Here is a 10,852-nt window from a genome sequence, read left to right as displayed (position 1 = left end):
TGACTTATTTTTTGAAACTTAATTTCTTTTTTAGTATGTGATGTTTAAGGATGGCCAATAAATCTATTCAAATCTAAGATATAATTGGATATTTTCTAAAACTTATTTGATTGGATGCTCTATAAAATCTTTGAAATCATTCCCTATTGAGACAGTTTTGAAGAGCTAAGTAGAGCAACTGCTGAGTTTAGCGAAGATTTACTACTTGGACGGGGAGGATTCAGAGTGTTTACAGAGGAAATCTAGAGGATGGAGAAACAATGGCTGCAACACTTGACAGCTTTTCCCATCCCAATTGGGTTCCTCTTTTAGGATGGTGCATGCCACAAAAAAGTGGAGAACTACTTCTGGTTTATCAGTACATATCGAATGGTAGTCTTGACAGCTACTTATATATAATTTTGAGCTTCTAGATTTGATTGTGTATATTTATATCAACATTTCGGATCACATTCTATGATTGTGTATATCTTTTTTTATATGGATGTTTTGGATCACACTTTATGAGCTATCATATGGTATTTGTTTGTAATTCTCAGCTTCTAGATTTTATTGTTTATATCTCCTTTTACATCACATTTCTGATCACATTCTATGATCCATAATTAGATATTTGTTTGTAAGAGTTTCTATGTGTGTATCTTTTTTACATCAACGTTTTGAATCATATTCTATGATCATCGTCAGATATTTGCTAGACAATCATCAGATATTTGCTAGACAAGCTCAGATTAGAAATCTGAGTTAGAGCGAGAGATTCAGAATAGTGAGCAGCTTGGCTTCGGCTCTTCACCGTCTCCACGTGGAATCAAGCCCACGCGTTCTGCACAGAGACATCAAATCCAGCAACATAATGTCGGACTGCAACTTTGTGGCACGCTTTGGAGACTATGTTTTGGCCCGCTTGATGAAGCACGAAAACAGCTCATACTACACAAACCCTGGTGGAACCCTAGGTTATATCGCACCGGAGTGATTTGAAACACACAGGGCCGGCTCTGAATCGGATGTTTTCAGCTTTGGCGTCGTCGCTGTGGGAATTGCTTGTGGAAGGCGTGCGTTGGACAGAGAACTTGGTGCCTGTAATATGGGTTTGGTCGGCTGGGTTCGCAGTATGAACGAATCGGGACATATACTTGATGCGGCTGACCAAGTGTTTGTTAAGGAAAATGATGGTAAGCAAATTGAACGTTTGATGCTCGTTGGATTGTGGTGCTCTGTTCATGACTATAGGAAGAGACTTCTTGAAGCCCTCAACTTTGAAGTTCAAGTGCCCAAGCTTCCCCGCAGAATATGTGGAGAGACTTATTGGCGACTTCGAAAGAGGTTCATGTTTATCAGTTCTGCCAGCTGTATTTAATGATAATGTTAGGTAGTGTGTTAAGGTTTAGGTTTACAAGAAATAAAATTGAAACAGTAGATAGGATAGAGTTTGATGTTCACTTTGCTTTGCAAATGGAGGAGCCCGCAGAATAGATGTTGTTCAAAATCTCCAGTCTTTACTTATTCCAAGCATAGAATTTGTTGGAAATCTTCACTTTTACTTCAATTTTTCCGATTCACATAATGGTAAGTGTAGAAATATAATTAGATTATTAAATTTAATTTACCAATAAATGCTATTGGTTCGTGACTTGAAAGTAATAGATCTTTCTTTCATTATTCCTTCAACTCATCAAAACATTTTTTTTAATTGTATATATATATATATATATATATTGTGCATATATATATATATATATATATATATATATATATATATATATATATTGTGCATATATATTTATGTGTTGTGTGTGTGCATGCGCAAGTGCGCACACACACACACACACACATGTGTTTGTGCGTGTACACACACATAAGAATACAAGAAGGTAATTATCAAATTATAGTATTATTTTTCATTATATTAAAGGCATTTAGAGCAACTCTAGCTATAGCAACAAAGGGAAAAAATATTGCCATACTTTTTCTCATCAATTTCAAATATTCTTGAAATGCTTTGGTTAACATATTGGTCTTTTAAATAATACAACTCAAGCCCTTGATAAACCTCTCTATTAATAGCATTTGAACAAATTGTCAAACAAATTGATTTCTAAGTTGTATTGTACAAATCCCTAAAATAGATATATAATGAATATATGTTTTGGACTTTCAAAATAAAAAGGGTATGCTCTTAACCAAAAAGAAAAAAAAGGTATCTAATGAACACCCATCACTATAAAGTATTCACAAATTGGATATAAACTCATATGCTAAAACATAGAACTTATATCTATGTTTTCATTTTGATAACCATGAAAACTACACACAACATACAACTAGATTGTTGCATCCCAAAATTTTGACTTGATTAGAATAAGTTATAGCCATTGAGATGATTTGTTAAAACTCTCATTTTCTTGATCATGTGAAGAGAGGAAGATATAAGTAACCATTTATTTCATGTAGAAGTGGTTGCTATGATGGAATTGATTATCAGTTATCGTGTTTACTTGTTTATGGGAAATGGTAGTTAACTTTTGCTAAAATTATTCTGTGATATATTATATATTGATTTAAATGGTAGGAATTGTTATTATTGTGAAATGTTGCACTGGTGGTTGCAGGAGTAGACAAAGGGGGGAAAGCATTACTAAATAGGATTTAAGGAATGGGGCACTATTCTAATCCATTTGTTTAATCACCAAGTATGACCTCTAACTACCTTGGTAAGGCTTTAGTGACTTCACAACAGAGTGCACACATTGGACATACATGAGATACTTGGACAAACATATAAAATATAGATATAACTAATCATTATCAAAAATCTTGTTAACAACTATTACCTTTGTTGTTATGTGATGTCATCTCTATTGTCTTTTATCATCACCTATATATATATATATATATATATATATATATATATATATATATATATATATATATATATATATATATATATATATATATAAGTACATGTGCCTATATCAAGAGGTTATGTCATTAAAAAAAACCATATTTCTCCAAACTAAACATGTATATAGATATACATATTTTAATAGGTGCGACCTTAGATGCAATAATAGCATGATGGACTCATTTAAAGATTATATATATATATATAAATTTTTTCAATGGAACTCTTTAATAATTTAAACTTATAATTCTCCGTGATAGGTGGCAATATACACTTAGTAGCACCTTTTCTTTTAAATTTAGTGACCTTGTAATTGATGGTCTTTGAATGAATTGCCACCTTGAGTAATAGCTCGCTTGAGCCCAAGGGAGATTATAAATATTTCACGTCTGATTGTAGACGACATTATATTCTCTTTCTCTTCTCATTCTATTTCTCTACTCTAAGCACAATACCTCTTGATTTAAGTGTGGGTCTTCCCATTCCATACACAGAAAGAGTCGACTCTAAGTTGTATAGTAGAGGCATCATTCGAATACCACAAAGGTTTTCATTTAGGTTATGCTCATTATTTGCATATCCATTCTTTATGAATTTGAAATAATGCAACATATTTTAAGTTTGGTATCCATGCACTCAAATCATATGATTACAATCAATGCAATAATTTTTAGATGATTTATCTACGCATCATACCTTTATGATTTATGCATTAGTTCTATCATCAATGTCTATGTTCTCAACTCATGTTCTTGTTGACCTTTCTATTCTTTAATGACATATAGAATGAGAAATTTTCACTGAGATCAAAGTTCATTCATCTTTGTGTTTACATTTATGATCTTGTCTTTTACTTTACCATGTGTGGTACTAAAATATAAGATCAACACATTTCCAAAATGAATCATCTCCTTACACAAGTTTGTTACTTGCGGTGTACATGCCAATGGACATGAATCCATGAATAACCAAGGTGATCTATATCAAAATGAGAATCACTCTCTCCAAGGACTCACCCTAGCTGGAATAGCTAATGAAAGTGGGTGAAGAGGAAAAGAATTCCCTACAAGGGAAAGAATAGAAATCAGAACTTCCATTAATGGATTGATTATAAATATTATAATAAATTCCAAGAAAATATCATAAATTAAGCTCATGTTTGTCCAGTATGCACCCTATTGTCAAGTCAAGTAGTGGTGATTAGGTATTGGAAACCCATTTTTTTCCTTGGCCAAGGTCATTTAGAGGCATGCTTACCTTTTATTGATCACAAGATGTCGGTGGTGCTAGTTAATAAGGTATGTTTTCCTATTACTGAGCAAAAATTCTAAACACTAGTATGCTCATATGGATGGACTATGGTGCCCCAAGCCTAACCTCAAGGTAGGGATGGCCTATTGAAAAAGAAGATTGTTGAAGTATAGAAATGAGGGAGATTGTTGAAACCTATCATGAGAAAAATCATTATTTTTTCACTAATGTCAAACCTACTACTTTCTATTAAGACAATTGCTAATTTGGTTTAAATGCTATCATTTGTTTGATTGATGAAGAGGGTTTGAAAAGAAAGGATAACAAGAGTACCTAGAAAAAGGTTGAGCTATATAGCGTATAAAAGGAGCACTAAGACCAAGTAAGACTTTGATGATATAGTGCATTTTTATCTACTTAAGGCTACAATGAAAGGATACTTGAGAAAAGACAAGAAGTCTAAGAAAAGAAATATGTCTACCAAGCCTAACCAAGCAAATAGTGGAAGCTGAACAATTTAGTTCAGGCCGAGTAGAAAGTTAATTGCAACCAAGAAAATTTAGTATGAGTCGAACAAGAAAAATCTTAGTATATGCCAAGTGTTAGGGGATGAAAATAATTACCAAGTAAGTGAAGACTTAGTTCATGCTGAGAAACCTAGCATTGACCAAGCATTACAAGATAGTTATTGCCGAGCAAGCAACGGGTTATTTTCGAGTGACAGTAGAATGAGTTTGATCAAAGATTTGACGAATCTAACCTAATAAAGTTGATTTCTTGAATTATGTGAAGCATGTTGAAGATAAGTATGATGATCTAGTGGAACAGAATTTAAGATAAACCATTTGAAGACAAATTTGGAGAGGATTGTAAGATAAGTTTGTAGAAGGAACAAAATGGAAAAGAGGGAAGATTCAATGAATCTAACCTAACCCTAAGATAGATGATTGTGATGAAGTGGAAAAAGATCAAAATTCTCTATATAAGGAGATACAAGGTCATCAGAATCAAGAATGTGAAGTGTGTGAGAGAAAAGAGGAGTCTAAAAGAATTGCTTCATATGGTGGCTGAAGGAATGAAACTCTACTTGGCATACTAAGCATTAAGGCTTAAAGAGGCAAAGGCTTGAAGGGTGAACAAGAAATTAGAGACAAAGGGAAATGATGACCAAACATAATAGAGAGATGAATGAGAGATCTATAATCTACAAGTGAGTTAGTCTATTATGAAATCAAGTCTTACTATTACTTTCTAGCAATTGTATCAGTCTGGATAAATCCTTTGGATTAAGGTTGACCTAACAATCATAAGTAAATCCTTTTACCAAGTGAAATTCTAATGGAATTTTTTAAAGTCCTCTAACAAGACTCACTTTTAATAGGGTGATTGAAATCCTTTGATCAAGTTCATTAACAGTGTGTATTGTAATATTTAATAAGGTTGGCTCCTCCCAAGGCTTACTTTACATGAGTGAAAATTGGTAGCATGTTACTAGTGGTTTTTCCCAAATTAGGTTTCCACATTAAATCATTGTGTCAAATTGTGTGATTGAATTTGTGGGATTTCATGTTTACATTTCTCCAATGTTCATTTGACCTAGTATAGTAATATATGAAGGTTTGAGATATTGGATGATCTAATCAATGCTTGCACATGAATTTTTTGAGTATTGAAAATTTTTCTTTATACATTTGGACCTTGGATAATTGATTCACCCACCCTCTTAGTTATTATAAATTATTCCAACAGTTGGTATCAGAGTGCTTGGTGCTTGTGAAGGAAAAAGTTTGAAGGTAATTGAAGGTAAAGATCAAGATGTACAGAAAGGAGGTGCCCAAGTTAAAGAAGGAAAATTTTCCTGTATGGAAAAGTTTGATGAAGTTGTATCTAGGTGGTCTTGGAGATTATGCATAGTCAACTATCACCATTGAACATGTTGGAGTAGTTGGAGCCCGAACTGCTAAACAACTAAAATAGAAGAAAGAACATAATTAGGCAAAATAGCCTCTACCCTAAGCTATTTAGAGTTTAAAGACATCAAAACATGCACAACTTCTAAGAAAATATGGGATGCCCTATAAAAGATCTATGGAGAAGACAAGAATGTATTGAGAGCCAAAGTAGAAGGTCCAAGAAGAAAATTTGACAAAATGAGAATGCAAGAAGGTGAAATCATAGTCCATTATTGTGCAAGAATCAAAGATGTTGTAAATGGAATCAGAGGAGCAAATGGAATTATTAAGGATGAGATTGTGATCAAATAAGTTTTAAGAACCCTACTACCTATATATGCTATTAGAGTCTCTACTATACAAGACCTGTGGTGTACCCTAGGTAGTGATTTGACCCTTAAAGAATTGGTTGGTAGACTCACTAATTTTGAACTTTCAAATTTTGATAATTTTAAATATTACAATGTTGATTCCACTTTCAAATCTAAATCGACACGCAAAGAACCTAAAGGAAAGAAAAAGATGAAGCATGTTTCTAGTGACAGTGAAACAAATGATGAAGATCTAGAAGAACTAGAAGCATTGTTGGCTAGGAGATTTCACAGAGGCAAAGAAAAATACAAAGGTAAGTTACCCATAATATATTTTAATTGTAATGAAGTTGGTAATATTGTAACAAGATGTCCTAAGAAGAAAAAAAGAAATGAAGACAAATCCAAAAATACGAAAGATGAGAGTAACAAAGGCTATAAAAAAAAGGGGAAGAAAGTTTGTTACATTGTTGAAGAAGAATATAATTATGAATTAGGTGATCATGATGATGAAGTTTTATATGTTGCTATGAAAAATGATTTAGATGAAGATGAGGCAATTGCATTGGTATCTTATGTAACCCGAAGTGATAGATGGATCATTGACAATGGATGTTCTCATTACATGACTGATGACAAAAGTAAGTTCATTACCTTTGAGAATTATAATGGAAATAGTATTAGATTTGGTAATGATGCACCCTATGTAGTGAAAGATAAAGGATCAATAATATTGACAAATAACTATCTATACCTTGAATTGAGTACCAATCAAGAAAGGTACAAACTTCACACCTTTTGAATCATGGTATGGATACTCACCCAATGTCAAATATTTTAAAGTATTTAGAAGAAAGTGTTACATTCTAAAGAACAATAGAAATGGTAAACTTGATGCAAGAAAAGAAGAAGGTGTATTCCTAGGATATTCCACAAGAAGTAAACCTTATAAGTTTTTAAATATTAACACTAACAAAGTCTTGGAAATTAAAAATGTAAAAATTGATGAATTTTTGATCTTAGATTGGTTTTGACAAGTGAGTGTCAACACACTTAATTTATTTACTTAGTTGATGCTGAACAAGTAACATATGCTAAGCAAAACATAGACCATGTCAAGTCATAGTGAGTGTCGAGTCACTCATGTGTTGAGTCACTCAAGTACCAAGTAGATAGTATATATCGAGTCATTTAGGAGCCAAGTGAATAGTGGATGCTGAGCAATACAAGTGCCAAGTCACAACAAAAAGATTAGTTTATGCTATGTATCAGAGACTTCAGGTGCTAAGTGAGATATTTTTGACATATTTTTTTGTAATGGCACAAACAACTATTTAAAATATTTTTGAGCTGAATTAAGGATGAATTACAATATTTTGGAGATAATGACAAATCTTAAGTTGGATTCCCAATCCAACTACATGTAGCCAATCAGAAAATGGGAAGGTTTAACTGGAAAAATGGATGAATCTTAGCCATAGATTCATACCCAACCCTAAGTCACCCTAGTCTTCTTAAAGAGGAAAAACTCTAAACTCTCTAGTGTATGTGTATGTTGTTGAAGGAGCAAATAAAGAAGTTTTCATGCACAAACAAGAGCATTCATGGTGGCTTAGAATTTATGAAGTGAAACAACATTTGCAAAACCAGTTAGAGTAGAACAAAGGAAAGAGAAGAAAGTACAACAAAGAGACATTTGATCAAGAAGGATTAAGAAGAAATTTTTTTAAGGAGGTGATATATTATCAAGCAATCAAGTGCTAATCACAAGATCAATGCTAAGACATTCTAATAGGTGATTTCAATCAAAATTGCTTAACATAGTAGTCCTAATAGGCTATATTGAAATCCATTAATAGGGTGCTTACTTAATTTTAAGTTAAAGTCCTTTAGCAAGGCACACTTCTAATAGGGTGTTGAAATCCCTTAACAAGGTGAGACCTAATAGTCTTTGTAAGCCTTTAACAGGGTAGACCTATCACAGGGTAGATCATGACCCATGATCAAAGCATTGTAACCTTAATCAGATACACTTTATTACTATAGTAGTGAAAATTTGTGAATGTCATCCCCACTCCAATTTTACCTTCTCACTTGAAGGGTTTCTGGGTAATCATATCTAGTGTTATGTGTGTGAATGCTTGAATGTTTACATGATTTAGATGTATACGCTTTATATGTTATTTTAGTTTATCTATTGAATACATGAGATGGATGTATGGTAAAATTTTTATGGGTCTAAGTTTAAACTATCGATTCACCACCCCCCACACCCCCACCTTAGAAGCTTACCTTTCCTATTGTAATTCCTAAAATTGGTATTGAAGCTTTGTTCTTTGAAAGAGAAGCTTTACAGCTTTGAGGAAAGATCTTGAAATGGAATTCTACAAGTTAGGAAAGACTATTAAGAATTAGGAGATTGAAATACATCTCATTCTACATCAACTAAATGAAGAAAGATAAGCCTTAAAGAAATCCTTGAAGAGAAGAAAGAAAATTGTCATTGAGGAGAATGACATACAATAAGACACTACTAAGCTATTAGAAAATGGAGACTCCAATGAATTTGATGCAATAGTTGCAGATCTAATGGAAAAGAATAGAGTCCAAGTTGAGGAATTAAAAAATCTCAAGTTAGAGAAAGAATCACAAGCCAAAATACTATGTGAGGTGACTGAACAGAAGAAGAAAGCCATGGAAGACAAAGCTATGATTGAAGAAGACAAAAGAGTTTTGGAAAATAGACTTGAAGAGAAAATATCAGAGCTAACCAAGATTTTCAACATGTAATTGGACACTCTAAGTCAAATGATGAATGCAAACTATGAGTAGAATGTCAAGGACATTGAGATAACAACATTGAAGTTGCAGAATGAGCAATTGCAGAGTGACTTGAAAAGGGAAAAATAATTTTTTGAAAGTTTCAACAAACCAAGTGAAGCCATTAAATACTTTGAGCAACTAATGAGATCGCCTAGATCTAATAATGACACATTAGGACTAGGATACACAAGTACTAAAGAAGGAGAATCATCCAAAAGTGTTGAAGCAAGGAGCAACAAAGAGTAAGATTACAAATTAGAATATAAAGCATAAGAGTGTGGTTCACTATCATAAGTGAAACAGACAAGGTCATTAGGCACATGAATGTATAACCAAGACTGTGCACACACAAAGATTTGAAGGATATTGCTACAACTGTCAAAAGTATGGACATAGAGTTTTTGAATGTAGATCCAAATATATGTTGTCATCAAAAAAAAAAAAAAAGGTAAGGAACAATGTCAAATATTATAATTGGGATTATAGTACAAGATATAACTGTCATTATTGTCAAGAATATGGACATGTTCTTGAGAATTATATTAGGAGACACTTCAAAGGCATAACTACAAAAGGTGGTTGAGTCAAACCACATGTTTTAGCTATTTGAAGAATAGTCACATTAGTAGGTATTGTGCAACAAAGTCAAATGCACCAAGTTATGAATTTGATAAAGGGAAAGTCAAGGTAGATGTTCAAAATATTAGAAATGAAATGAACATGACATTGCAAAGGAAAGATGATTGTAGCACATCAAATGGAGAAGGGGTCACTTAACCCAATGGGTTAGGTGATCACACCTCATCAAACTAGGCAATCAAGAGGTATGTGGGACTAATACTTAAAGGTTATATTGTACATCATTTCCAAAAGGAGTTAGTACTGAAAAGATTACATTAGCATGAATAAAGATGCAAGATGTTATTAGAAATCCAAGATAAATCTTTGAGTCTTTCATGTTACTTTTGAGCATGATATATTTCCTATGCGTGCCGAGTAAAATGCCAAAAGATGTTGAGCTCACAAACTAGCTAGTTGATGCCGAGCTCATAATGATTGCCAAGTGTTCGAAATTTTAATGAATGTTGAGTGAGCCTGAAATTCCTTGATGCTAATCTTATAGTTGTGTAAGCACTCAACATTAATTGCAAGGTTTTCAAAAGGTATTTGATCAATTTTAGCTCATTTTTTCATCATTTCAAATTTGAGAAAGAGCAAGCAGAGCAGAAGGAAATTTGAAAATCTATTCAAAGAAATTGTAGAATATTTTAGTAGTGATCTCACACTAGTTTATTAGATTTCATAAAGTATTTATCAAGATCCGAGTTATGTAGTTTTCATTTTCATAAACCCTAGTTTTACATTATGGCATCTAGTTAGAAGAATGTAGAATAGAAGGAAGTTTTGAATGTTTAATTAGTGAGTAATGAAGTTAAGCAACCCATTTTCAAAACTATTCCTGATATTCCATACAAACAAGACCCTTCAAGTGCATTGTTAATGATTCCACTAAATGTGATAATGGTGGAAGATCCAAGAAAGTTCTATAACTATAAAATTGGTAGCATTGGTGATCTAGAGATTAGGAAAGCATATGACAGATTATGTGA

The 10,852-nt window shown here is 32.8% G+C and overlaps 1 protein-coding gene across 1 annotated transcript; it reads left to right on the top strand.

Moving 5' to 3' along the window:
• The first annotated feature begins 853 nt into the window (after nt 1–853).
• On the top strand, nt 854–1,360 carry LOC149537451 (putative L-type lectin-domain containing receptor kinase S.7). The gene is made up of 2 exons (XM_089802331.1): nt 854–972; nt 1,018–1,360. The coding sequence occupies exons 1-2, from the start codon at nt 854–856 to the stop codon at nt 1,358–1,360; spliced, it is 462 nt and encodes a 153-aa protein (XP_089658457.1).
• Nucleotides 1,361–10,852: the final 9,492 nt, after the last annotated feature.

The sequence above is a fragment of the Cupressus sempervirens genome, chromosome 9 (genome assembly GCF_028749045.1).
Source record: "Cupressus sempervirens isolate cs-2001-9-10 chromosome 9, ASM2874904v1, whole genome shotgun sequence".
NCBI lineage: Eukaryota > Viridiplantae > Streptophyta > Pinopsida > Cupressales > Cupressaceae > Cupressus > Cupressus sempervirens.
This window is presented reverse-complemented; position numbering and strand designations above follow the sequence as displayed.

What these genes read in the sequence shown, in the direction of transcription:
- LOC149537451 (XM_089802331.1), top strand. Translation starts at nt 854, where the DNA reads ATGTCGGACTGCAACTTTGTGGCACGCTTTGGAGACTATGTTTTGGCC. An exon ending in CTAGGTTATATCGCACCGGA is followed by an intron (nt 973 to 1,017) that starts GTGATTTGAAAC and finishes GGATGTTTTCAG; the next exon opens with CTTTGGCGTCGTCGCTGTGG.